This window comes from Rosa rugosa, chromosome 5 (assembly GCF_958449725.1).
Source record: "Rosa rugosa chromosome 5, drRosRugo1.1, whole genome shotgun sequence".
Lineage (NCBI taxonomy): Eukaryota > Viridiplantae > Streptophyta > Magnoliopsida > Rosales > Rosaceae > Rosa > Rosa rugosa.
This window is the reverse complement of record NC_084824.1, coordinates 13,051,577-13,076,572: the sequence shown is the minus strand read 5'-3', so window position 1 is coordinate 13,076,572 and position 24,996 is coordinate 13,051,577. Positions and strand designations below refer to the sequence as shown.

The 24,996-nt window shown below is 39.9% G+C and overlaps 4 protein-coding genes and 1 long non-coding RNA gene across 5 annotated transcripts; all 5 read right to left on the bottom strand.

Moving 5' to 3' along the window:
• Window positions 1-1,342: 1,342 nt before the first annotated feature.
• LOC133708656 (late embryogenesis abundant protein D-29) lies at window positions 1,343-2,863 on the bottom strand. Its single transcript, XM_062134128.1, has 2 exons — window positions 2,371-2,863; window positions 1,343-2,078 (listed from the first exon to the last, which is right to left on the bottom strand). The coding sequence occupies exons 1-2, from the start codon at window positions 2,684-2,686 to the stop codon at window positions 1,531-1,533; spliced, it is 864 nt and encodes a 287-aa protein (XP_061990112.1). The 5' UTR covers window positions 2,687-2,863; the 3' UTR covers window positions 1,343-1,530.
• Window positions 2,864-3,200: 337 nt separating this feature from the next.
• Window positions 3,201-6,564, bottom strand: LOC133708655 (uncharacterized). The gene is made up of 3 exons (XM_062134127.1): window positions 6,413-6,564; window positions 5,637-5,986; window positions 3,201-5,340 (listed from the first exon to the last, which is right to left on the bottom strand). The coding sequence occupies exons 2-3, from the start codon at window positions 5,981-5,983 to the stop codon at window positions 3,396-3,398; spliced, it is 2,292 nt and encodes a 763-aa protein (XP_061990111.1). The 5' UTR covers window positions 5,984-5,986; window positions 6,413-6,564; the 3' UTR covers window positions 3,201-3,395.
• Window positions 6,565-8,556: 1,992 nt separating this feature from the next.
• LOC133712310 (xanthohumol 4-O-methyltransferase-like) lies at window positions 8,557-10,161 on the bottom strand. The gene is made up of 2 exons (XM_062138419.1): window positions 9,308-10,161; window positions 8,557-9,182 (listed from the first exon to the last, which is right to left on the bottom strand). The coding sequence occupies exons 1-2, from the start codon at window positions 10,085-10,087 to the stop codon at window positions 8,883-8,885; spliced, it is 1,080 nt and encodes a 359-aa protein (XP_061994403.1). The 5' UTR covers window positions 10,088-10,161; the 3' UTR covers window positions 8,557-8,882.
• A 4,512-nt stretch (window positions 10,162-14,673) lies between these two features.
• Window positions 14,674-15,858, bottom strand: LOC133708566 (uncharacterized). Its single transcript, XR_009845892.1, has 3 exons — window positions 15,565-15,858; window positions 15,320-15,381; window positions 14,674-15,042 (listed from the first exon to the last, which is right to left on the bottom strand). It is a non-coding gene; the product is annotated as an uncharacterized LOC133708566 (long non-coding RNA).
• A 1,589-nt stretch (window positions 15,859-17,447) lies between these two features.
• LOC133710275 ((R,S)-reticuline 7-O-methyltransferase-like) lies at window positions 17,448-18,890 on the bottom strand. Its single transcript, XM_062136308.1, has 2 exons — window positions 17,980-18,890; window positions 17,448-17,852 (listed from the first exon to the last, which is right to left on the bottom strand). The coding sequence occupies exons 1-2, from the start codon at window positions 18,796-18,798 to the stop codon at window positions 17,553-17,555; spliced, it is 1,119 nt and encodes a 372-aa protein (XP_061992292.1). The 5' UTR covers window positions 18,799-18,890; the 3' UTR covers window positions 17,448-17,552.
• Between the last annotated feature and the right edge of the window lie 6,106 nt (window positions 18,891-24,996).

Sequence of the window (24,996 nt, the reverse complement as noted above, 5' to 3'; positions counted from 1 at the left end):
ATAAGTGGCAACTGATCATATTATACTTTGTTATTTCCGATACAGAAGAACAAGTCACCATCCTGGCATCCTCCTTCTTCTTCTTTTCTTCTTTTTTCCTTTCTCACTTTTCTAATTCTGATATTTGGTCTCACGTTTTGTCATTTCTCCTTTTGTTCTTCAATTAAAAAGAGAGGACTATTATTCTTCTTATCACTTTTCCCTCCAAAGGTTTGGTTTGGAGAAGCCAAAACAGTGAAACTGGAGTACCACAGAAAGCACCTTTGCTTCGATCAAAATATCAATAAAGAAGGGACTTCTTTTGCTAATTACATTTTCATTCCCAAATTACGTTTTCCTTTTTCTTGCATCTTTTGCCCTCGTTTACCATACATACATATAAATACATGCATACACATATGTGTATATATATGACTAGAATATATGGCAAAACATCCTTTTCTGCACGACTCGGCAATGAATGGGATAAGAACAAAATCATTTATGGTTCTTTATCATCTCCATCCTCTTCGTGTTAGGCCTTTCTTGGAAGCCAGAATAATATCCTTTCTTCCACTACAAGTAAAGTATACACAAATGTATGTTTTGTTATATATACTCTAATTTCATATACCAACACGAGGTTTCAAAGTTATTTCCAAAGGAGTTAGGTTAACATTCATGTTGCACGTGAATTGTTTCATTTCGTGTTTGCGTGGGCAGATGATCAACTTAATCGTGTATAATGATTTAACACCAACTTTCCGTTTTTCTAGAGATAAGAAAGTAAAGGGATCATAAGTTGGAAAGTGGTGCACATTCAGCAGTTTGATACACCTAAAGATTGTGCCACATGAAGTTGCTAAAAAAAGTAAAGGTTCAACTCTTGGGAGGCCTTTTCTGGTTGGCCACTATAAGGAAAGAACTGGCAACTGCAATATGTTCCGTTCCTTTAGTTTTCATAGTTCATTGTCATCCACAAAAATGTCATTATTTTTTTGTCCCTTACTTACTAATCTGTCTATTCACAAGTTCACACCACCACTAACCCATTTTCAATATCTGGAGCAAATGAGCCCCCAAATTGCAGAACCCATTTTCAATATCTGGAGCAAATGAGCCCAAATTGCAGAAGTTAAAAACATAACTAGGGCTTGGCCCAAAATAATTGGGTATGAAAAGAAATTGAGAATAAAGTTGCTTCAAACTGAAGTGCAGAATGCAGATTATATAATACTTGAAGTTAAAAAACATGTTGGTTTCTCCATTTTTTGATAAACATGTACTCTTTATTGTTTAGAACAGAAATTGGGCTAGTGGCCTGACAACAAATTTGGATGGCAAGGGAAAAACTCTAGTACAATAAAAACACAGCTCAATTTGCAAAGTCATATAACTGTTGTAATAATATAGTCTCACTGATTGAAAAAGTTGTTTCGAATTCAAGCATACAAACACAAATTTACTACGGTGCCATACAGCAAAACCCAACTTGTAAGATAAGGAATCCGACTCCAAACAAAAGTGTGAAGTAGCTATAATGTGACCAGATCAGAGCTCTTCATCACGTCCTCGACCAGACATTGTCTTTTTGATCTTCTCTGACTGCTGCCTGGTAGCTTCAGAAAGGGTGTCCTTAGCAGACTTCACAGTCTCCTCGGCTTTCTTCTTCGCGGCTTCAAGACCTTCCTTTGCTTTCTCTGCAGCCCAACTTGATTGCTCCTCTGCCTCTTCTTGCTTCTGCTTTGCTGTCTCTTTGGCCTCCTCTGCCTTCTGCTTTGCTCTTTCCTTAGCCTCACTAGCTTTCTCTGTAGTCTTTGAGGCCGTTTCTTTAGCAGATTTTGTGGTGTCGTACGTCTTGTCTTTCTCTGTGTTTGTGGTCTCATAAGCCTTTCCCTTTACCTCACTGGCCATCTCCTCTGCTGCATTCGCAGTTTCATAGGTTTTCTCTTTCGCTGGATTTGTGATATCAATCGTCTCACCTGCCTTCTCCTTCACTGCACCAACTGTCTTACCAGCTTTCTCTGCAGCCGTATCTTTCATCTCGTTCGCCTTCTCTGCCGCCTCTCTGGCCTTTTCCGTTGCGTATTGGCCAGTTCCTGACCATTGTTATGTAGATGTTAAAGTCATAGGTACAAAACATTTTGAATCAACATTGTTAAACAGTATCACATCATTCTAATATCTACCTACATTGATTAGACAACAAAATGAAAATTGAAAATGTCTTCCTTAGTATAATCTCAAAATATTACCTCGGGTTATCTTGGTTATAAAACACATATTACAGATGTAAAACTCTAATTAGCATTACCAATTGAACATGAATTGACCATAGTAATTTTCTCAAGACAGCAAGCAAATTATATAAGCAATGCAGAAAGTACTAACCAGATGAGGTGTCCTCGGTATTCTTGGCAGCATCAGAAGCTTTCTTAATGGTACTATCCCCGTCATGCTCATCGTGCTTCAACCCAATTTTCTCCTTGGCCCATTCAGTCCATGACTCTGAACCTTCTTTACCACCTTTCTCCTCCACCTCCACCACCTTCGCCTTCCCTGTCTGGTCATTAAACTCCTCAAAGTCTCGGCCTTCCTCCTCCGTCGACGGCATGTGGCCAACCCCAGAACCGCTGCAGAGGTTGGCCAGCATAATAGCAACCGCTATAACTAAGAGCACTATGTAATAAGATCTGCTTGAAGCCATGATCACCAACTATTTAGAGATACACACCAGAGTGTAGAGATTCAAATATGGAAGTGTTTCTTTCCTGGAAACAGAAGATTAAACTGGAAAATGGTGAGAGGAATGTGGATGATGGAGTTGGGTTTTAAGAAGAAGAGAAGGTGCATGGTACAGAACCAAGGACAGGTGGAACACAAGGTGGCAAAAGCTGAATGCTTTAGGATCGATTAGTTTGCCACGTGTACTGTAAAGCATCACAGCTGTCAGTTTGTTAAAGTTGGTTTCTGGGTTTCAGAATTCAGTGTTACCGTGTCTCTTCCTCTATGGAACACCATTCTCTGCTTTTGCACTTCCCAATCTGTACTCATATCGCTTACTCTTGCCTATAGGTCTATAATCTTATCAAGTATACCGACCAATGTTGGATTTAACTTTACCAAGTAGGGTTACTGAGACGCAAATTTACTGAGCAGTAAACTAATAACCCCTGCAACAAGTAAAGAAATAGACGAGACCTCACAGAGACGTAGTACGAGAGCTTAAGAACAATTCAAAAAGTATGTATAGATCAACTGTGATAATGATACTAATGGCGTAACTGCAAAATTAATACGGGATTGTTCTACCAATAAAATGAAGTTCCCGAACTATTTTAAGCTTGAAAATCACAAATCCTAAACTGTCGATCAAAAAATGTCAAAAATATACACAGGTTGAAAGCTGAAGCAACCTACCCCGGCAGTTCTAAAATAACATTAGGATCTTTACATGTCTTCTTATTGTGGCCAAGGCCCTTGCACTTGCTGCACTGGAGCTGGCGTTTTATTATGTCTATTGATTCGGCTGACTTCAGCTTTGGCCGCCCTGGTGGCCGTTTGGTAGGTGGAGGGGTAACGGTAACTCCTGCTACTGCCTGGCTTGATTCACCGCCTGGGATTGCTAGTGGTCTGTCTACATTCGGAACAGGGTTGATTGATTCTGCATATGTTAAACGGTAACTCTCGAGGGTGAAGTATCTGGAGCAGTAATCATATGAGCTCCTACCAATGCATTCAAAGACAGCAATAGCATGGCAACAAGGCAGACCAGTAAGTTGCCATCCCTTACAGGAACAATTCCAATGGTCGATGTCAACAGTATCAACAGAGTCTCCACGAACCTCAAATGTGCTACCGTGTGAGAGTAACACTTGAAGTGATCGAGCAGTTTCCATTTCTTGTTGAAGCTTTTCCTCCTTAGATGGTGTTAATCTTGTCACCCATTGGTTGGACTCCACCCTCCGAGAATATATGGTTTCCATCATCTTACCTCGTAACACATCAATCATCTGTGTAATCGGTAACTCATGTGCCTCTGATACCCAACTATAGAATTGCTGTCCAAAGTTTGAAGTCATGTGGTTGTACCTGGCTCCTAATGAGAATGCATTAGCCCAGTGCTCTGGTCCACTTTGTACAACCCAGTCGTACGCATCAGGTGAAATACTTTTTATGTTCCCAGCACTACGCTGGAAATCCTCCAGTTTAGGCGCATAAGCAGCAGAATAAAAATCATTAATTAAAAACCGTCTTGCCTCATGAGAAAATTGCCCCTTCAAGTCCTTGTTAAGTTTCTCAGCAAGATGCCTCAAACAAAAGCAGTGGTAGCATTTATCAAATACCTCAGCCAATGACTCTTTCAAACCATTCTGAAAATCTGCAACAAATGTAATTGACTGAGATGTTGACACTGCAGATTTCAGTTCTAATAAGAACCAATGCCAGTTTTCACTAGTCTCAGCATCCACGACAGCAAATGCTACAGGAAAGATACCATCATCACCATCTGCAGCTGTTGCAGACAACAAATCTCCTTGATATTTAGAGTTCAAAGGAGTGCTATCAAGGAAAAGGAGAGGGCGGCAACCTTGTTGGAAACCTGAAATTGATGCATGGAAAGATACAAAGAAGCGATGGAAGCTCGAGTCCTCCTTAGTGGCAAATGTAGCAACACTCCCTGGATTAGTTTCCTTTATCTTCTCACAAAAATAAGGCAACTGATTATAGGCCTCTTTATAGGAACCTTGAAGCTGCTCCCTCGCAATCTCTTTCGCTCGCCATGCCTGAGAGTAGTTCAACTGAATGCCATACTCTCGCTTGATGTCATCTGCTATATCCTTTGGCTTGTAGTTTGGGGAAACTTTCAATTTCTCCTTTATGATACTTCCCACCCAACCTCTAGTTGCCCGATACCCAGCTTTTACTGCAGCCCCTTCACATGTATGATCTGTGTTCATTTTCTTGATACAAATTAACTGTGTAGTGGCCAACCTTGATGCATATATCCTCCATGGGCAACCTTGGGATTTGCATTTCACTGTGACTCGATGACTGTCATTTTTCTTATATCTATAAGCAAACCCATGCGCAATTGAATACTTATGCAATGCTTCTCTGAATTCACTGAAACTACTAAACCGTTGGTCCACTCCGGTGATGGTGTTTTCCCACTGTTGTGCAGCTTTATGATGCTTATCATCATGAGAAGAACTTGGGAAAACAGAACAAATAGGAATTTCATGTGGAGGTTTTGTATCAATTTGATCAATGGCAATGCTAGTATCAACTGGCGCATCAACAAGGCCAAGCTGCTCAGCAACAGGAACTACTGCTTCGGATACAGTTGTCCGGCTTGACCTGCATAGTTAAATGTTCCATGAGAATTTTATGCCAAACACATGCAGTGTCCATGTCACTCTGTTGGGAACACAAGCACCATATGATCTCATTTCACAATGGTACAGAAAGGCACGTAAGTGTAACAATTGGCTAATAACAACAATGACACATAAGCATATGCAAGGCCTCTGTTCCACATTGTGATGGCTGCGATTGTTACCAAATCGAACCATAAAAGGTCATGCATCCGGTGAAACAAACAGAAAAGGAAATATCAAAAGAGCAACAAATTAGATGAACAAAACAAGAACTACCTACTAGCAGGCATGTTGGATGTATTTCGAGCAGCAGTTTCCTCCGAGATGACAAAGACATCCACACTGACCGAATCCCCCAGGAAATTGACCATCCGCTGCAGGTCCTTATCTTTAGAGATTGTAATGAGCGTCTTCTTATTGCCCGGAAGGAAATACTTGAGCGACATTGTATCAGCACTACAGCTAAACATCTCCGCTATTTCAGACTTGAAATCACTCAGCAGAGTTTGCTGATCAATGTCAACTGCATACGCGTCTCCGCCACTGTACGATAAACTCCCATCCTTATCCGTCACGAAGTCTCCTCCGGATTGACATATTGCTATAACTTTCTTTGCAGCCATGGCCTACCCAACCAAAACACACAATGTTGATAAAAACCCAAAAACACAACGAAACCAAATTTACCCAAGCAAGCTGAATTCCACAGTTAATAACAGACCAAAATTCCAGCTACATTCACGACACTAATCCTAAAGCTCCAAACTTTAGCTCCCTAATTCCATAACCACACAAACCCACTTCCTAATTAGCCACCACAACATCAAATTTTCCATCTCCAGACGTAATCACAATAGCAAACAACCCTGAATTCTAAATCAATCCGTGTAATTTAAGCAATTCCCAATTGTCAAAATCAATCCTTTTTGTATTGTGCCAATAAAAAAAACCACAAGGCAATAAACACAAGAACCCTAATCCAAAAGAGGAAACAAGGCAAAATAGTATAGATAGAAACCCTAGATTTTATTGGGGGAAGCGCAAAATCTAACCTTGAAGCCAGACTGAGATGAATTTGGTTGGTCAATCTAGACGAGGCCCTTCAGTTCGTTTCAGTTTTTCTGAGGTGTTTGGCGCACACCCAGAGATGGACGCTAAAGATTTTGCTACTACCTTTTGACTTCGCCGGTGTGTGTGCGAGTGTAGGGTAGTTAAGGTGCATCCGTGTCTTTAAGCCGTTGATTATTTCGTTTCACTTTTTGAACGGCTGAGGATGTAGTTAGGGCATTGTGAATCTTTTGATCTGTTCGGTGATTAGTGGAGCGATGAGCCGATGAGTATTTGTACGGTGTAGATTAGATAAACTAGTTCTCCAATCAGGTGATATGGACCCCCATGAAATCAACGTGGGCCTCGCGTTTTTGGGGAGAGTAAATTTCAGTTTTGACCCTGAACTAGTGATGATTATTGTGACCTTTTAGAGTTTGATCTAGGACTGTCACTCGATCGGTTCGAATCGGTTATAGGTATTACCAACTTCAAAACTAAAGTTTTCGGTTTCAAAATTGAGCTACCAATTACCAACCAAAAGTTTCGGTTTTTAATCATGTTTACCAAATTCGGTATTTCGATTTTTGGTATTACCAACTTTAAAATAACTAATTCTTTGTAATATAAGTTAGAATGAACAATAATAAGTTTTTCAATTTTATAGTCATAAACTTTGTATTCATCTACTTATTATAGCTTTATTTTGTACATATAACATCAAGTTTGAGTCATTTTCAATAAAACTAGGTTATTTAACCATCTTTGACGAGATTACTTAAAGTACATGTACTATTAATGCAGTATATGTAGCAATGTTCATATTTATTTCTTAATATACATGTATGTGTATTGAAAATTATAGTATGTAAAGCTAATATTTAGATAATCGATAGATTCGGTATTTACCAAAACCAAACCAACTTTTTTGGTAATTTTCGATTTCGGTTTTATCGGTCTCAATTACCAAAAAGTCGGTTTACCAAACACAAAATATCGGTTGGTATTCGGTCGGTTTGGTAATTACCAAACCAAGTGGCAACCCTAGACTTTGATCTCTAAGGGCATTGAAGAAAAACACTTCACTAATTTGGAATGGATTTGTGAATGACGAAAATGATTTCGATACGGGACTTTTTCTGCGTTTATTGATACAAAGTGAATCAGAATGTAAGTGGGTTTCACATTAAAAAGTTACCAAAAATAATTAATTTCTCGTGTATTCTTTAAAAAATCAGATTGTGAGAGGTAGGTTTTAGAAATCCGATACTTTCAAGAATTTATTTATATTCATCTCATATTTCATGTATGTAAGTAAAGTGTCATTAAGGAAAAGTACGTCGTATAAAAAACTGCAATAAAAAAATTGCCACAGAGAGACCAGCCGCATGGTTGACCACCAAAGCTGCAGAGAAAGAGGCATCGACCAAAGCTTCACTTCCGGAGGCCAGAGGTATGTCCACCATCATTCTTCATACCCAAACAGTCTACACAAGAAGGACAGAGGTACCAAAGGACATAGAAATGGCAGTCGTGGTGGTGGAGACCACCGAGCAACACAACGCCACTAGTTCGGTGACGTCCACACACATCGGTGGAGTACCGGTTCGGCAGCTATTCTCAGGTGTAGAGTTAGGTGTATATACCCAGGTCGAGAACCAGTGTGAGGGGACTGTGGAAAAAAGAGAAAAAGATGGGATAGAACATGAGAGGTGGAGCTGTATGAGGGTGAGAGAAGTAGAAGTAAATCTTGGCATTTGAAGAGGAATTGGGCTGGGGAAAAGAAAACAATAATGAAACTAAGACATAAAGCCTCAGATCTGAGACAAAACTCATAGAAAAGCACACCACAGAGGGTGGAGACACACCACAGAGGGTAGAGAAGCTGTTAACCGACTCTCAAAACTGCAGAGAGAGTTTTTCACCGAAGACCAGAGAGAAGAAAGGTTTGCAAGAGTAAGTTTCAAGTCTTATAAGTTGACAAAGTCTAATGACAATTGAAAAAAAATGGAGGTCCAAATATCAAATTTGGAGCTAGAACCACCCTTAATAAAATTCAGGCAAAAAACAACAAGCACGCTTAGCAACTAGTAATAACTAAACAACAATTGTGTTTCTTAATTATTTGTTGGATTCCAGTTAACTATAAAGATTTTCGATTTGAACTATGTAAACATCAGGCAGAGTGCTTAAATGAATCTAGCTAGCACAACGAATTTTGTACTATTTTTTGGTTATCTGATACCTGATTACGTCGATGCTGAAAAACCCTAAACTGATGATTTCAGTTTTGTGCGCATCTTTCCGGCCGGCCTAGACACCTATCCGATTTGGGTATTTTTCATGAAGCTAATTAGAAGAAAAGCTGCCCCACAGCTTGCCACCAATTTACTACTGAATAATTGATGTTGATCAAACACTGTAACATAGCCACACATCTTATTAATACTGCTCGCTATTATAAGATTTAATTTTTCACACAGGGAAGGCCTCAATAATGGACAATAAGGCTGGAATTTTGATGATTTTGTAACGAGGGAAGCCTGCTTGTTCCAAAATCTTCTTCCATTCACTCTCAGTCCTCTCCTTTCCACCTGAGGTGTGTGCAATCATTAGCAAATCAAACACCAAGCCTGTGTCGTCGAACATGCCATCACCATTTGGCTCTAGAACAACGTCCACAATAATCACCTTGCCACTTCTTTCCGGTATCGCCTTTCGACAGTTTTTCAATATCTTGACACAATCGCTGTCGCTCCAGTCGTGCATAATCCACTGCAATTTTAATCCAAGCAGAGTAACATGATGTTAATGTAATAAACAGATACTGGTTCCATGTAGTGAATTCTATTGCAATGTAAACGACAAGAACCATTTTCATACTTTGGCTTTTGAATTACCTTCATGAAAATTGCATCAGTGTTTGGAATATTGCCCTCATCAAACATGTCACCTCCAACATGTGACACCCCATGGTACACTGGCGCTGTTGCAACTACATGTAGTAGATCAAAGTTGATGCCCCTAATGCTGGGATACAACTTCACAATCTCCGCCACTGCGCTTCCAGTCCCACCACCAACATCCACCAATGTTGCCACATCTTCAAACCCACCCTTATATCCCGTGAGTATCGCTTTCATTGTAATCTTAGTAGTGCACGACATGCCATCGTTGAACAATTGGTTGAACTCTGGTTTTTCGGAGAAGAATTGCCAAATATTGCGGCCATGCACTTTTTCAAAGGCGCATGGGGCGCCTTGCTTGACGCATTGGCTGAAACAGTGCCATGGCGCCATTAGAGTAGGATTTGTCTCCATGAGAACCATCGGAGTTAGAGTGAGCTCTGAATCATGTAAGAGCCATCTAAACGAGTGAGTCAAGCCGTAGAGGGTTTCTCCAGAATCTCCACAGTCATGATGTGCGGTGAAAATGTTCCTGCGAACCAGCAACCGCATGATGCGAGAGAGGCATGTGATGTCTGGAGAGGGTGATGCAGAGTCGAGGGACGAGGTTATTTCAGACAAGGTCAATGCATGACCATGAGTGTGTATAATATCTGGTATCCGGAGCTCCACAACACATTTCAAAGCCATGGAATCTGCAAAGCCGAGCATGTACTTCCATACGTCTGCTTGGCCTCTTAGAGTTGCTTCATCCAATTCTGTAACTGCTTCCATTTTAAGTTTTCGATCTCTGTTAGAACCTAGTGTTCTAACATTTATGTAAAGAGAGAAATGGTGCCCTGAGCTAAGCAGCCAATATATTAATCACTGACCAAAATTAATTATCACGTGTAACATGGGAAATTAATTAAAAACAAAAAAGCATAATAAGAAGAAATCTTCAAATAAAAAAAAAAAAAAAAAAATCTAGTGGGGCAGTCAGAGAAATCCATAAAGTTGATAAAGGGATTAAAAAACAGTGCAGTTAACCCCACAACTGCATTATCATCCGTCACGTAATATTATTGCAGGGGTGGAATGTAGTTGGATTGAGGCAACGACCATTGTAGGTAAAAAGTGTTGATCAAATTATTGGTGAATATTAATTTATGAGAAAATGTCTTTTGTTTTTTTTTTAATTAAGTTTTTTTTTTATAAAATTATTTTTCCTAATCCTCTTTAGTCACATAGATATAAAGTGAGAGAGAGAGTGAGGTCACCAGAGAGTTTGTGAGAATTTGTCAGAACATCACCAGAGATCTTGCCGGAGCTCACGGGTCACCAAAGAGATTGCCGAAGCTCACGGGTCACCAGAGAGATTGTCGGAGATCCACGGGGAGGTCGTCGAATATCTCATAAATATTTTAGGAGGTTTATTGACCCTCAATAAAATACTATTTCTTCCCAATAAAATCCCAATAAAAGTTTTATTAAGTTGTATTGCCCCCGATAAATTTTTTATTAAGGGTAAATAATTAGTGAAAAATGAAGATGTTCTTGATTTTGAAACTTTTAGGAGGTTTATTGACCCCTAATAAAAATTTATTGTTCTCCCTATAATTAGATAAATAAAACTTTAATTGAAAAAACAGATGAGGATATTTGACATTGGCAATTCCTCTTAATCACATTCATGCATTACCTCGTATTTGAAATTGATGACCTAGAAGTGTACAGAAGAAAACATAGGATACCGTCAATGAAAAAGTACACAGATTAGCAATCATAGTCAATACACACATGCACACAGTAAATCCAATTATGTATGGCTTGAATTTTTCGAAGTTCCAAAAGGCCCAAAATTTTCCCCACACTTTCAGAAACCAAAAAAAAAAGACCAAAATTGCAGCTAGAGGACAATTTGTGCCTCTGATTCCCAACTATAGAATTACTAGTTTGAAGTCATGTGGCTGTACCTGCTGGCTCCTGAAGAGTAAAGAGAATGCATTAGCCCAGTGCTCTGGTCCACTTTGTACAACCCAGTCGTACGCATCAGGTGGTGAAATACTTTTAATGTTCCCATCACTACGCTGGAAGTCCTCCAGTTTAGGTGCCTAAGCAGCAGAATAAAAATCACTAATCAAAAACCGCGCGCCTTGCCTCGTGAGAAAATTGCCCCTTTAAGTCCTTGTTATGTTCAAGATGCCTCACACAAAAGCAGTGGTGGCAATGCTAGTATCAAGTTATCAACTGGTGCATCAACAAGCCCAAGCGGCTCAGCAACAGGAACCACTGCTTCAGATACAGTTGTCCTGCTTGACCTGCATACTAAAATGTTCCATGAGAATTTTATGCCAAACACATGCAGGGTACATGTCACTCTGTTAAATGCTATTTGTGGGAACTAAAGCACAGTATGATCACATTTCACAATGAGGTACAAAGAGGCATTTAAGTGTACATGTCACTCTGTTTTTTTCTTTTTATGCCAAACACATGCAGGGCACGTCACAATGAGGTACAAAGTCTAAAAATTTCAACCCTTTTTTTTCGATACAGAGAGAAAAATAAAAACACCACAAACTAGCACCCGGACCACAACCACCACCAAACAAATCAAACTGGTCAGCAGAGCAAGCAGTTGCGGGAATGTGATTAGACCAAAGAGACATGGAGGAAGAGGAGTATCTCAAGTGAGCAAGGGAATCAGCCAGAATGTTAGCCTCGATCATGCCAAATATGCACATAGGAAACATATTGAAACCGAGAAGACAGCCGATGGAACTATGGAACATACTTGGATTCCTAGTTTGTTAAAGCTTGGGCGGCGAGGGGAGGAAGGATATGGGAAACGACACCGGCCTTTCAATGCATGAGTTAGTAGCAGATTGGGAGCCAGGAAGCCGGCTCCACTCCGTTGCCCCGTTGGTGTGGGCGGGAAAAGACTTGCCTTGCTCTCTTTTCTCTTTAAAAACGATGTTTTTTGTTTTTAAAAAATCAAAACCGAGGGACAAGAACACATCAGGAAGCCTAGACAAATATTTTCACTCCCCACTAGCCCCCGTCCGTAGTATCAACATAATCTTTTTTCTTAAAAATGCCTAGAATATAGTTTACCTATCCAAAAAGATTAAATCCAATGAGAAGGGCTTAGTTGAGTTTCTATTAATTTTCATCCGCTCTCTCTATTTCATCAATGTATTGTGACACAGTGTACATTTCTTCACTAATCATTTTTTCATACTGCTTAATGAGAAGGACTTAGTTAAGTTTCAATTTTCTTTTGCTATCTTTGTTTCTCAATTTATTTGGACTAAGTGGACGATGGTGATACTTTCTGTTACTCAGTTTGCACTTTGGTGATACTTTCTCAATTTTACACTGTGCAAAACAATAATATATATCTTCAGCTATATAATATATTCAATGTTACGTCCCGTATCTCAATTTACCGGTTTACTACTAATTTGGACAGTAAATGACAATTTCTTTCACTTTTACTGTCGTTTCGGTACTTTTAGTAGACCCAATAAGTTGACTTTTTGTTCGGGTCAGTTTTTGGAAAAAAAATTCTTCACAAAAGTCGTAGAGGACGTTAAACCGAGTTCGTGGACATGTGGTACGCTTAAATCGGGGTTTCATATGCGAAAGTTATGATCGAAATATTAAAGTTACTTTTTATGGTAAGTTTTCTATAAATGTGGATTTACGGTGGTAAGTTTTCATTTTCGGAAACTTACCCACTGACAATTTCTCTCTCTCTCTCTCTCTCTCTCTCTCCCCCGCGTTCTCCCTCTCTCTCTTCGGGTTCTTTGGTTTTTCCGGCATCACTCCAGCGTCCGGCCACCTGACGGTGAGCCACTAGTCTTGATTGATGCATCTCCTCCTCCTCGACACACTTGTGGTGGTAGATCATCGCATCGTGCCCGAAGAAGAAGGAATCGAGGCTTGGAAATTCACTATAGCAGTGGGAGGTCAACGCCGATTTCTCCCGATTCCGGCCACCTCCAGCGACAAAACCAACCTTGCTTGACGCACTTTGAGACACTCTTGAAACCCTCCAAGCCTTTTGCAGCAAATCAAAGCGTAAAGGAAGAATTGAAGGTTTGAATTTTTTCTTCACTGTAGCAAATCGGGTCTTTACTGTTGGGCTTGATTTATGTCCATTCTAGATGTTTTCTGACTTTGTTGTAGTTGAGAAAAGTGTTGGGCTTGTTGAGAAGATGGTGTTGCTGAAATTTGGTGACCGGAAATGGAGTTGGCCGACGGCGTGTGGGCCATTGTGGACGGTGCGTGGAGGCCCGTAGGGCTGGTTCTGGTTTTCTGTTTTTGGATAGTTAAATTAGTTGTGTGTTGTAGAACTTGTGAATATGAATTTGGTGGAAATGGGAGAGGTTTGTTATCGATTGTGAATTTCTAAAGTTTGGAGTTTCAGATGTCGATATGGGAATCTGACATTCTGATTTCCCTTGTTTCCGCTATGGAATACTTAAATTGACGGATTGATATTAGTGGTGAAGTTTGGGTTGAATCCGGAAAGAAATGGAGATATTGGTTTAGGAGGGGTTTTCGGGTTTCGTTTTAGAATCATATTTAATTGTCGAATTGTCGTTTAAGGATAATAATTTTGTACAGGACGAGGTACTGACCCATCGCTCGACGAGGATCCTTATCCTTGGGTGCCATGTTAGCCGTATACTGTGAGTGGACCTTTGATTTTAAATGATGCATGCGAATATTTTCTGAATTATTGATTTATTTGGTTTATCGAACTCATTATTGATTTCGGATTATAATTTGGTTTATTGATTTGTTTTTCCATCATGATTTTCGGATATGAGTTTGTTATGCTCGGATTTTGATTTATGATTTATGTTGATTTTCAACGAATTATTTTTCGAGGTGATATCCGGAATTAAACATTATAATTTATTTGTCAATTTTGAGATTTTTGAAAGGCTTTCGAAAATGGGATTTTCGAGGAAATTATATTCATTTGTTGATGGATTTGAGAATATTATTTTGGCGTGTGGGGTCACGTCATTGGTATATATATTTTTTTCTAGTGAGATTTTGGGGAAGCCTTATCGATTTTCGATTTTCGTGGATTTTAACTAGGACTGGCCCTGGTACGGTAACCGACTTTTTTAGGCTGAGCCGACTACCGTACCGATTGAGGCGATAATTCAAAAAGCTGTACCACTACCGTCCCGCCAAAACCGGTAACCGTACATTTCGGTTGCCGAGTTTCCGGTCGGTTAAGGCTCGGTTTAGGCCCAACCGAAAATAAATGGGCCAAACAAAAATTGAAAATTTTCAGCCCAGTTACTCAATCAAACTGTAATAATCCTTTTTTTCTGATAAGTTATTTATTCAATGGATACCAATTACTCAACTCAGCACCGATAATATATCTTCATCAAGCCTATTTCTCACCTTCTTATAGAGTTCTAGACTTGATGTTTCTCTAGTTTAGCTTTTCTCCAGTTCCACATTACAAGAACACAAGTTCAGAAATCATGTGCGTGACTGATTTCAAAGTCTAAACGTGTACTTAAATATTACATAACTTCATAATAGGAACTACAAACAAACAAAAATCTGCTTCTGATTCACTGATTTGATGACTTCAATCACTTGACAAAAAACAAGCCGCTATATCTTCAGCACCAATAGTTTGCAGCATCCAAATCTTCAAGTAGCAGTTGTTGTAGAAGAGTTTGCACCTCCCAAATGCAGCGCAGTAGTTGCTTCAAATTAAAAAAACAGACAACCAATACAAACAGTTCAGGCAATGCTCAATGTTGCTTTTTTTTTTTTTTTTTTTTTTGAGGCAATGCTCAATGTTGCTTGAATGCACAAAGAATCAGATAACATATACAGTCAATCGTTCCATCACATCAACTCACCAAGAAAAAGTACGGAAAAATTCATAACCACACGGACAACATCGAATTCAAAAGCCGCAAAATCGATTTAACCTAACTTTCAAAAATAACCACAAAAAACACACAAAATCAAATCTACCTTTCGGAAGCGAGGCATCTTCTTTTGACTTTCCAACGATGTCCATCGGCTCCATCCTTGACCTGCGTCAACCACACCAAGCCATAAAAATCAATACAGAAACTATGGAAAATCGAGCAAAACCTAACGGATCTGGAGCAGATAGTGCATGCATGAAAAAATCAGCAACAGATTACAATTTTTTTCATAGAAATTAGACTCAAATGAGTAACAACAGTACAAGACTAAAAGGATATAGATTTTACCTATTTTTTTCTGCTCTGAACCACCACTTCAACACCGTACAAGCATCTGAGCAACCACTTCAAAGTTCAAACAAGCAGCTAGGGTTGGGTGGAAGGATTTGGGGATTTCGAAAATCAAATGATATTGGGGTTAAAATTCATGTTGGTGAGGTTTGCATCTTGCGTAGATCGTGTTTTTGGGATTGGAATGGCCAAAGATTTTATACAATTGGGGCTGGATTCAAGAAATTAGAGCTGGGTTCTGAGAGGAAGAGAAAGGAATAGAGGGTCGACTCGAGGGAGAGAGGAGAGAGGCTGCGGGCACAAATGACCTAACCTCGCTGACCCCCTTAGGTTATCTCAATCTCCACTAAGATCCAGCGGTAATTTACAGATGATAGAAATCAACGGCTCAAAACATATCTCGTATTAAAAATAAATAAAAAATAATAAAAGTATATATATACGGCTGGTCGGTAATACCGTATATCTGCAAATAGACGTACCGTTACTGTACCATGTACGTATATACGGTTCGGCAGAACCGAACCGGACCTTCGGTTACCGTATTGGTCAGCGCCGACGGCGGCGGTTCGGCCGGTTTCCGGCTGGTTTCGGCAGGTCCGGCATTTTCAGCCACCCCTAATTTTAACCCACCATACCTGAGTCGTTTTATTTTATTGCTAGCTAGCCTATTAGTACTCCTCCCGGCTTACTATGTGTTTGCGACTGAGTTAAGCAGAACCTGGGAGGCTCCGACCTGAGCTTGGGAGGCTCTTTTACTTATTTGGTGATAACTTCTTCCCCATACCTTATTGTTACTGACTAGTAGGACTAGTCCAATTTTGTTTAACCAGCGGGGCTGGTCTTATTTTCTTGAGCATCGGAGTTTCAGTCTTTTTACTTGGTTGTTTGTGATTGGCGGGGCTAGTCGGTTTTCTTGAGCTGAACATCATTCAGATTATTTTCCTTAGTTGTTGCATACATCGGGTTTTTAAAGAAATAAACGTGGGAAAATATAAAATCTATTTTCTTTTTAATTACTTATTTTTGTCCACTTACGCTAACATTTTTATTACTTTCCCCCTGGGCCCTTCGATTTCAAATGCTCAATCTGCAGAGTAGCTGGTTCGACATAGTAGGATTCGGGGCATAGCATCTGTTGTTGTTGTTTTCATATTGTCGATTAATCGTTGAACCTACTTGTGTTTTGATTTTTTTTCCTTTTAGACTGCTCTGATAACCTGTGGGACAATCGTTTTAAATTTGGAAGATACATTTGTGTTTTTGGAATATGTTGTATTTCGGATTTCAGTTGCTTATTGTGGAGTTGTTGTGATTTGGGAAGCATGGTGGCTCAAAGAGATTAAGGTTGTTTGTTTAAAAGTGTAAATTTATTTTAACAGGTTTTGAGTTGTCCATTTTTAGGAGAAATTCTGTCGAAATTTTCGGTAGGATTTTTCTCAAAAAGTGGGCCCCCCAAGGCCATCTCAAATTTCAGGGTAAGATTTTGGGGTGAGTCCTGTCATTCAATGTTGGTTTTACATACTATTTTATTAAGTTTAGCAATATGATTGATAAAATTTAGGCAAAAGACAAGACGTTGCTGCGGTCTTACTGTCTTAGCAACTAGTAATATTTAACTAAACAACAATTGTGTTCCTTAATTTATTTGTTCGATTCTAGTTAACTACCTTAAAAAGATTTTCGATATGACTTGTAAATATTAGGCAGAGTGCTTAAATGAATCTAGCACAATGAATTTTGTACTATTTTTTCGGTTATCCATGCATACTTTGATTACGCTGATGCTGGAAAACCCCAAACCGATGAGTCCAATTTTGTGCGCATGTTTCCAGCCGGCCTAGACACCGACCCTATTTGGGTATTTGTCATGAAGCTAATTAGAAGAACAAGTGCCCCACAACTTGCCTAATTGATGTTGAGCAAACACTGGAACATAACCACGCATCTTATTAATACTGCTCGCTATGATAAGATTTAATTTTTCACACGGGGTAGGCCTCAATAATGGACGATAAAGCTGGAATTTTGATGATTTTGTACCGAGGGAAGCCTGCTTGTTCCAACATCTTCTTCCATTCACTCTCAGTCCTCTCCTTTCCACCTGAGGCGTGTGCAATCATTAGCAAATCAAACACCAAGCCTGTGTCGTCGAACATGCCATCACCATTTGGTTCTAGAACAACGTCCACAATAATCACCTTGCCACTTCTCTCCGGTATCGCCTTTCGACAGTTTTTCAATATCTTGACGCAATCGTTGTCGCTCCAGTCGTGCATAATCCACTGCAATTTTAATCCAAAGGTAACATGATGTTAATGTGATAAACAGATACTGGCCGGTTCCATGTAGTGAGTTCTATTGCAATGTAAACTACAAGAACCATTATTCATACTTTAGCTTTTGAATTACCTTCATGAAAATAGCATCGGTGTTTGGAATATTGCCCTCATCAAACATGTCACCTCCAACATGTGACACCCCATGGTACACCGGTGCTGTTGCAACTACATGTGGCAGATCAAAGTTGATGCCCTTAATGCTGGGATACGACTTCACAATCTCCGCCACTGCGCTTCCAGTCCCACCACCAACATCCACCAGTGTTGCCAAGTCATCAAACCCACCCTTATATCCTGTGACTATTGCTTTCATTGTAATCTTAGTACTGCACGACATGCCATCGTTGAACAATCGGTTGAACTCGGGTTTTTCAGAGGAGTATTGCCAAATGTTGCGGCCATGTGCTTTCTCAAAGGCGCATGGGGCGCCTTGCTTGACACATTGGCTGAAATATTGCCATGGCTCTATTAGAGTAGGATTTGTCTCCAGAAGAACCATCGGAGCTAGAGTGAACTCCGAGTCATGTAAAAGCCATCTAGACGAGTGAGTCAACCCGTAGAGGGTTTCTCCGGAATCTCCACCGTCAGGATGTGCGGTGAAGATGTTCCTGCGAACCAGCAACCGCATGATGCGAAAGAGGCATGTGATGTCTGGAGAGGGTGATGCAGAGTTGAAGGAGCAGGCTATTTCAGACAAAGTCAATGCATGACCATGAGAGTGTATGATATCTGGTATCCGGAGCTCCACAGCAGATTTTAAAGCCATGGAATCTGCAAAGCCGAGCATGTACTTCCATACATCTGCTTGGCCTCTTAGAGATGCTTCATCCAATTCTGTAACTGCTTCCATTTTAAGTTTTCGATCTCTGTTAGAACAGTGTTCTAACATTTACTTCATGTAGAGCGAGAAATGGTGCCCTGAGCTAAGAAGCCAATATATTAATCACTTAAAAGAAATTAATTATCACTTGTTGGATCAACTGCATAGCCCAACTGCATTATTGTAAGATTATTGTGGTTGCAATGGTTTGCATTGTGGCTGCGACAGGTAGATAACGCGTGTTAATCAAATTATTGGTGAATATTAATTGACTGGTTAAATGAGATACGTGTTACTTAACACTCTGAAAGGGGGTGGGTGGGTGGATCCCAATATAAGAAAAATAAGCAAAATTCATAATCAAGTCATATTTCCATTAAAACCTCTTTTGATTTGTGAAATTAAGCATCCGAAAATGAAACTTATGTTTTCTTATGTTTAGGATACAATTTTTTTTTTTTTTTGAGTCAAGCCCTGGGAGCGAAATAATATATTTATTATAAGCCAGAATATGTCGTTACATACCATTCCGCTGCCATTTAAGGACCTAGGCAGACAAGAAGATAGTAGTAGTACCCGCAGTGGTACATAGAAATAATCAAACTCATTATACAATCAAATACGTAGAGGTAGTGGGGATCCTCTATTGGTACTACGCCGGAGGCGCTAGAGATCTAGATTCCTAATACAAGGAAAATTATTGTAATTAGACAAAAAACCTATACAATAGGAAAAGAAAAAGGGAAGATAAGGAAGAAAATTGTTCATTCCACACCCCCAAGAAATTCACTTTTCCGCTTATTTCCTTGTATTTATTACCCATATCCCTTTATTTTATTACATTAATTACAATTTTTTTTAAGGCTTAACTCAAGGGTTTCTCTCTCTAACCAGCTAGGGGAGGCACTGCGAATATCTTTCATCCCTCGTCCGGTGGCATCTCCGATGGCGTCTCGCCATCATTATGATGCTGCCGGAGGGGAAACGAATACCCATTGATCTGGGAGGTGGTTTGGCATGATGTTTTGATAGATTTTGATCGACGTGGTTTTTCCGGATCTGGCTCGGAGGAAAGGCATCCATGGACTCAGGTTCTAGAGGACGAGTTTGGTGCTGAGTGGGACTGGATCAGAATCCATCTCCTTTCCAGACTACGGTGACGGCGCTGGAACTTCGAATTCTTCTTGGAGGCGGTGCGGTGCTGCTGTTTCCATGTTTCGTGGCAGTGGTTCAGCTGGTCCCTGGGTTCGTGGCAGTGATGGTGCAACTGATCACTGTGCGCTTGTGGCGGCGAGTTGTGTCGCTCAGGGTTCATTCACATCTTGTCTTCAGCAGTGAAGGAAACTGGGCTAAGTCAACTGTTTTGGGTCTAAGGTTTAATTATCTTTTGGGCCTTGGGCTTCTATTTAACTAAGTTTTAGTTATTTCTATTTTTAATAAATTTCTCTACTTGTTTTTAAGGAACTAAGCACTTGTGCAATCTAGGCGTCTCTGGCCTCACCGACATGCGTCGAGTGCGGCCGGACGGGTTGTTTGTGTTGGTGATTAGTGTAATACCCCGAAAAATCCAAATTAAATTCCATGGATTTTTAGAAATGATTTCACGATAGTAGGAGCGAGTACGAAGCTTGGAAAAATTGTGGAATTAGTTCGAACGATTTTATTTTCGAAATCGAACGTTATTTAGGGGCTCGTGGAAATTGACTTTTGATACGTTCCAAATTTGGGAAAACGTACTTCATGAAAGTTGTAGAGCTCGTCGATACGAGTTCGTGGACATATGGAACGCAATATTCGGAGTTCGTATGAATAAGTTATGAATATTTTAAAATTGGGATTTTTCTATAAATAGGTGGAAAACCTGAATTTTTCGGAAGGACGAAATTTTCTCAAAATTGCATTTTGGTCCCCCAAACTCTCCGTTCTCTCTCCTCCCTACGCAGCCGACCCGACTGACCCGACCCGGATCCATCTCCGTCCTCCGGCGTCTTCCGGCCACGACCCGGCCATCCCTAGCTTCGCCGTGAGCCGCCCAGTCTCCTGGTGCCACCGCCTTGCTCCGACGCTGCCCCCAGACCTGGATCGAAGCCCCCCCGAGCCTAGCTTTTGACCCGATCGGATCTTGGCCGTGCCGGCGTTGCACGGGCCGATCCTCCCCATTTTCGTGATCTCCTCCTCCCCCTGATCATCCCCATGTAAGTCTTTCATCACGATTTTGAGTGTAGAACACTAGATCAAGGTTTGACTTTTTCGACGTCCTTGATTTAATCTGAAATCTGATCGGACGCACAGGATTAATCCAACTTCCAAGCTTGATCTAGGACGATCTAGGCCAAACCAGACTTAGCTCCAGGTATGGAAGTCGATCACCCTTTCATTTTGAACAAGTTTGTAGTTGGTCGCTTTGCCATCGGAGGTGGTTGACCCGGAGTTGACCGCCGCGTTGACCGCCCACTGACCACCGCTTGTGGCGGCGCGCCAGACCATATTTCAAGTTTTCATTATCTATGCGATGATCTATGCATCCATACGAGCGTTTTGATATATAACATGGTCATGTTAGAAAAAGTTGATAAATAGTGGATTTACGTTTTTACGTTACTATTTACGGTTTTTACGTTTTATCTTCGGTTTGCGATCTGCGAAGATCAGACCATTGGTTTTGCTTCAAATTTAGATATGTTGATCGTATGACTGTACCGATGACTTTGTGAGGTCACGGGCGAAGATCCGACCATTGGATCTTCGTATAATTGTAAAACAGTAATTCGGAAGGCGATTCGTGAGAATCTGACCGTCGGATTTTCATATAAAATTATGGAGATATTAGTAAGGGCAATTCAGGAAGATTGGACCGTTGGATCTTCGTGATAATATTGGAGGATGATCCTAAGGGCGATCCGTGAGGATCCGACCGTTGGATCATCATATAATTTCGATCCGACCGTTGGATCATCGTTTAATTTCAATCCGACCGTTGGATCATCGTTTAAGTACGTTTATGAGTTGTTGGCTAAGTTAAGATCATTATTGGATTAGGTGATCGATGGATTGATTTGGTGGACGATTCGGATTGATATATTTGGCTTTTTAGAAGACGCAGCTGGATTAGAGGTGAGTAAACCTCACGTGGTTCATATTACGAACCGAATAAATTTAATTACTTTATTTTTATCGCAATTGTGTGAAAATATTTGTGGAATAAATATTTGTTTTAAATCATATGGACTTGATCAACTACGGTCCATAGGTAAGTAAAATGATTTTATTGTACAAATGAATTTCACGGTTTTTATGCTTGAACTATAGTTGGTATTAGTGGTCATCCCTGAGCGGATGATTACGTATATATATATTTACGTGGAAAAGATATATTGGTTGATGTGTGATTGGTGTGATGAAATGATTGAGAATGGATTGGATATTATTCAAGCTATTAATCTCGCATTTTAATTGTTGAATAATGAAATGTTGATCATGTGCTGTGAAAGCTATTTTATATGCCCACTTGTGATTATGTGGAAATTATTTTAAGAAATAAAGAATTATCTTGAAATAATATGTCTCTTTATGTGGGTGTACATATACATATATACGATCTATAAATCATAAAGATTGTATTTTGTGAATTTGATTATGTCTGAGAAGTACAATTGTGAAGCCGAGTGATTTCTACAACCCCGTGCTTAAATGAATTACTGGTAAATGTGTTTTGGTGTTATGAGACGTTAAGCCTGGGCCCTAGTCCCTATAGATAGTGCACTATTATACTCTTAGGAAAGAAGTGTTCTCCTTGAGTATACATACTTTGGATTTGTCCTCTGTATGCTACGGCTTACCCGTATTTTGGGTATAGTAGACATACCCTAGTACGTGGATTTGTGATTTGTTACCAGTCAACCTGGCTTACCCGTATTTTGGGTATAGTAGACATACCCTAGTACGTGGATTTGTGATTTGTTACCAGTTAATCCGAAAATTCACTAAAAAGAGAAGTGTGCTTATATTATCCTGATCAAATATCTATCTGTGATATATTGCTAATATGTGAAGGTGTTAGTGAAAAGAGAATCAAGCATGCTTTGCTTTAATGTTATTTCACATATTAATGTTGCAATATTTGTTGGTTGTGATCAGTCAAATGTGGAGTTTTAAAAGAAAGCATCGAGAATATACTTATATGTTTCTGTGACTTTTGGAGTTACCTTGTGAGTGTGTTGATTGTTTACTTGAGTTATAGTAAATATAATTGAATAAATCAACAGTTCTTTCTTGTTTACTCATACGGGCTGTCAAAAGCTTACCGGGTTTTGTGTTGTTGCAACTCCCGGTACACTATTCAAAATGTGTAGCGGGTAATCCTACAGGTCAGGAGAATCAGGGCAGTGATCGTGCGGTTTAGAGTATTAGTATTAGATTTATAGCATTTGTTTTGTGAGGAGAATTGTGCTCTCTTGAGCTTTATAATTTGTTTTGGTGAGAGTGTACTGTAATAAGTAGCTTGAGGATTTGGTTTATGTAATTATTGAGAGGTGTAATGTGCAGTTGATTTTGAGAAAAAAATTCTGAGATTATAAACAGGGTATTTGAGGTTCATGCTTCGAATATGAATTACTTAAATTCAGAATTCGGGGTGTGACAATTAGAGATTGGGGCTTAGAGGATTGCTCTTGCCTAGGTTCCAGTTGAAGGTGGCGGCGACACAAAATGAGGGTTCATGGTATACGGGGTTGACCGGTTGTGGGTGGATCCAATCAGATCTCACTCCAGATTCATTGGGGTTTGCCTGCAACCTGTGTGTGGATCATGCAGCATACAGGTTTGGGATTGTGGTGGTGGAGGATGTGATCTGCTGGTTCTTTGCTAGTGACAGTGATTCAACAACGGTAAGGCTTCGAATGAGGCGGCGGCGTGACAATCTTGGAAGTGTGATGGTGGTTAGGCTGAATGTGTCGCAACGGTCTTGGGCTGGGATCAAGGTTAGGGCCCTATTGGCCTAAGTCTAATGCTGGCCCTAGTCTTGTCTTGGTGTGTCTTTGGCTGTTTTTTTTTATTTCTGTTTTTAGCTTTATCTATCTTAGTTGGTTAGTGTTGTCTCGCCTTTGGAGTGTAATAAGTCCCGGCAGGTATCTTGTAGGGCTAATTGGGCTAAATGCTTGTGTGTTCACTCTAAGTCTCTTGTCTGGCAAGGATTGAAATCAATGTTCTAAAAATCGCTAGGTGGTAGTCGGGCGGTGAGTAAAGGAGTAGCGCCCAGGGACCTAGGTGGTTTTCTAATTTTTAATTTTTATAACATATATAATTATATAAATAAGATATTAATCATATTATTATTGCATATATAATTAATCAATGAATAAAGAAATATAATAGTTGAATTTGTAACCAAAAAATAACATATATATATATATATATGCAGCCCTTCTTGGGTGCGGACGTCCGCACTTTTTGCTTCGGTGCGGATTTCCAGTTTTTCCCTACTTTCCGATCATATTTTCACATCTTAGCCGTTCCGTTTTTAGGTCCTAATGTATAGATCACTTCTGCAAATTTTCAGCCAATTTGATGATCGTTAAGGCATCCAAAACTGCAATTTACCATTATAAACACGAACGGTTCCGGTTCGACAGATTCGGTTCGTTCATGTAAATTGCAGTTTTGGATACCTTAACGATCATCAATTTGGCTGAAATTTTGTGGAGATGATCTATACATTAGGACCTAAAAATTGAACGGTTAAGATGTGAAAATATGATCGGAAAGTGGGAAAAAATGGCAAATCCGCACCTTTTTGCTTTGGTGCGGATATCCGCACCTGAGCAAGTTTCTATATATATGTGTATATATATATATATAATTGTTGAATCAACGAAGGAGATCAGCCTATATTTTTTGCTTTTCTTTCTAATTTTTTTCAAGTAAAGATAATCATGATTTGATCCTCACGTGAGCTTAGCATTATCTTATAGTTAGTTATTAAGATTGCAAGCTCCCAAGACGAGCATATCCATTCAATATGATACAGTATTTAAAAGAACAAAGAACTGTTTCTCATCTTCTTCCTCCTTCTGCACTTCATCACCGTCGAGTCGCAACCATTTTTAAATACAGATCTTTCCAACCTTGAAGCCTGCAAAAAATTGAGGTGCGCAACTACCCACCCTCGCCCTCCCTTAAATCTGCCCTTGGCGGTGGGTGCTGGAGACAGAGGAAGAGGAAAGAAAAACAAAGATTGTAGAAGGAATTGGTCGCTGTGAAGGCCGCCTA

Excerpts from the sequence above, each read along its gene's own strand:
- LOC133708656 (XM_062134128.1), bottom strand. The coding sequence starts at position 2,686 with ATGGCTTCAAGCAGATCTTATTACATAGTGCTCTTAGTTATAGCGGTT. Across the intron at positions 2,079-2,370 it reads TACCGAGGACACCTCATCTG|GAACTGGCCAATACGCAACG; the intron begins GTTAGTACTTTC and ends AACAATGGTCAG.
- LOC133708655 (XM_062134127.1), bottom strand. The coding sequence starts at position 5,983 with ATGGCTGCAAAGAAAGTTATAGCAATATGTCAATCCGGAGGAGACTTC. Across the intron at positions 5,341-5,636 it reads TCCAACATGCCTGCTAGTAG|GTCAAGCCGGACAACTGTAT; the intron begins GTAGTTCTTGTT and ends TTAACTATGCAG.
- LOC133712310 (XM_062138419.1), bottom strand. The coding sequence starts at position 10,087 with ATGGAAGCAGTTACAGAATTGGATGAAGCAACTCTAAGAGGCCAAGCA. Across the intron at positions 9,183-9,307 it reads CTGATGCAATTTTCATGAAG|TGGATTATGCACGACTGGAG; the intron begins GTAATTCAAAAG and ends TTAAAATTGCAG.
- LOC133710275 (XM_062136308.1), bottom strand. The coding sequence starts at position 18,798 with ATGTTAGAACACTGTTCTAACAGAGATCGAAAACTTAAAATGGAAGCA. Across the intron at positions 17,853-17,979 it reads CCGATGCTATTTTCATGAAG|TGGATTATGCACGACTGGAG; the intron begins GTAATTCAAAAG and ends TTAAAATTGCAG.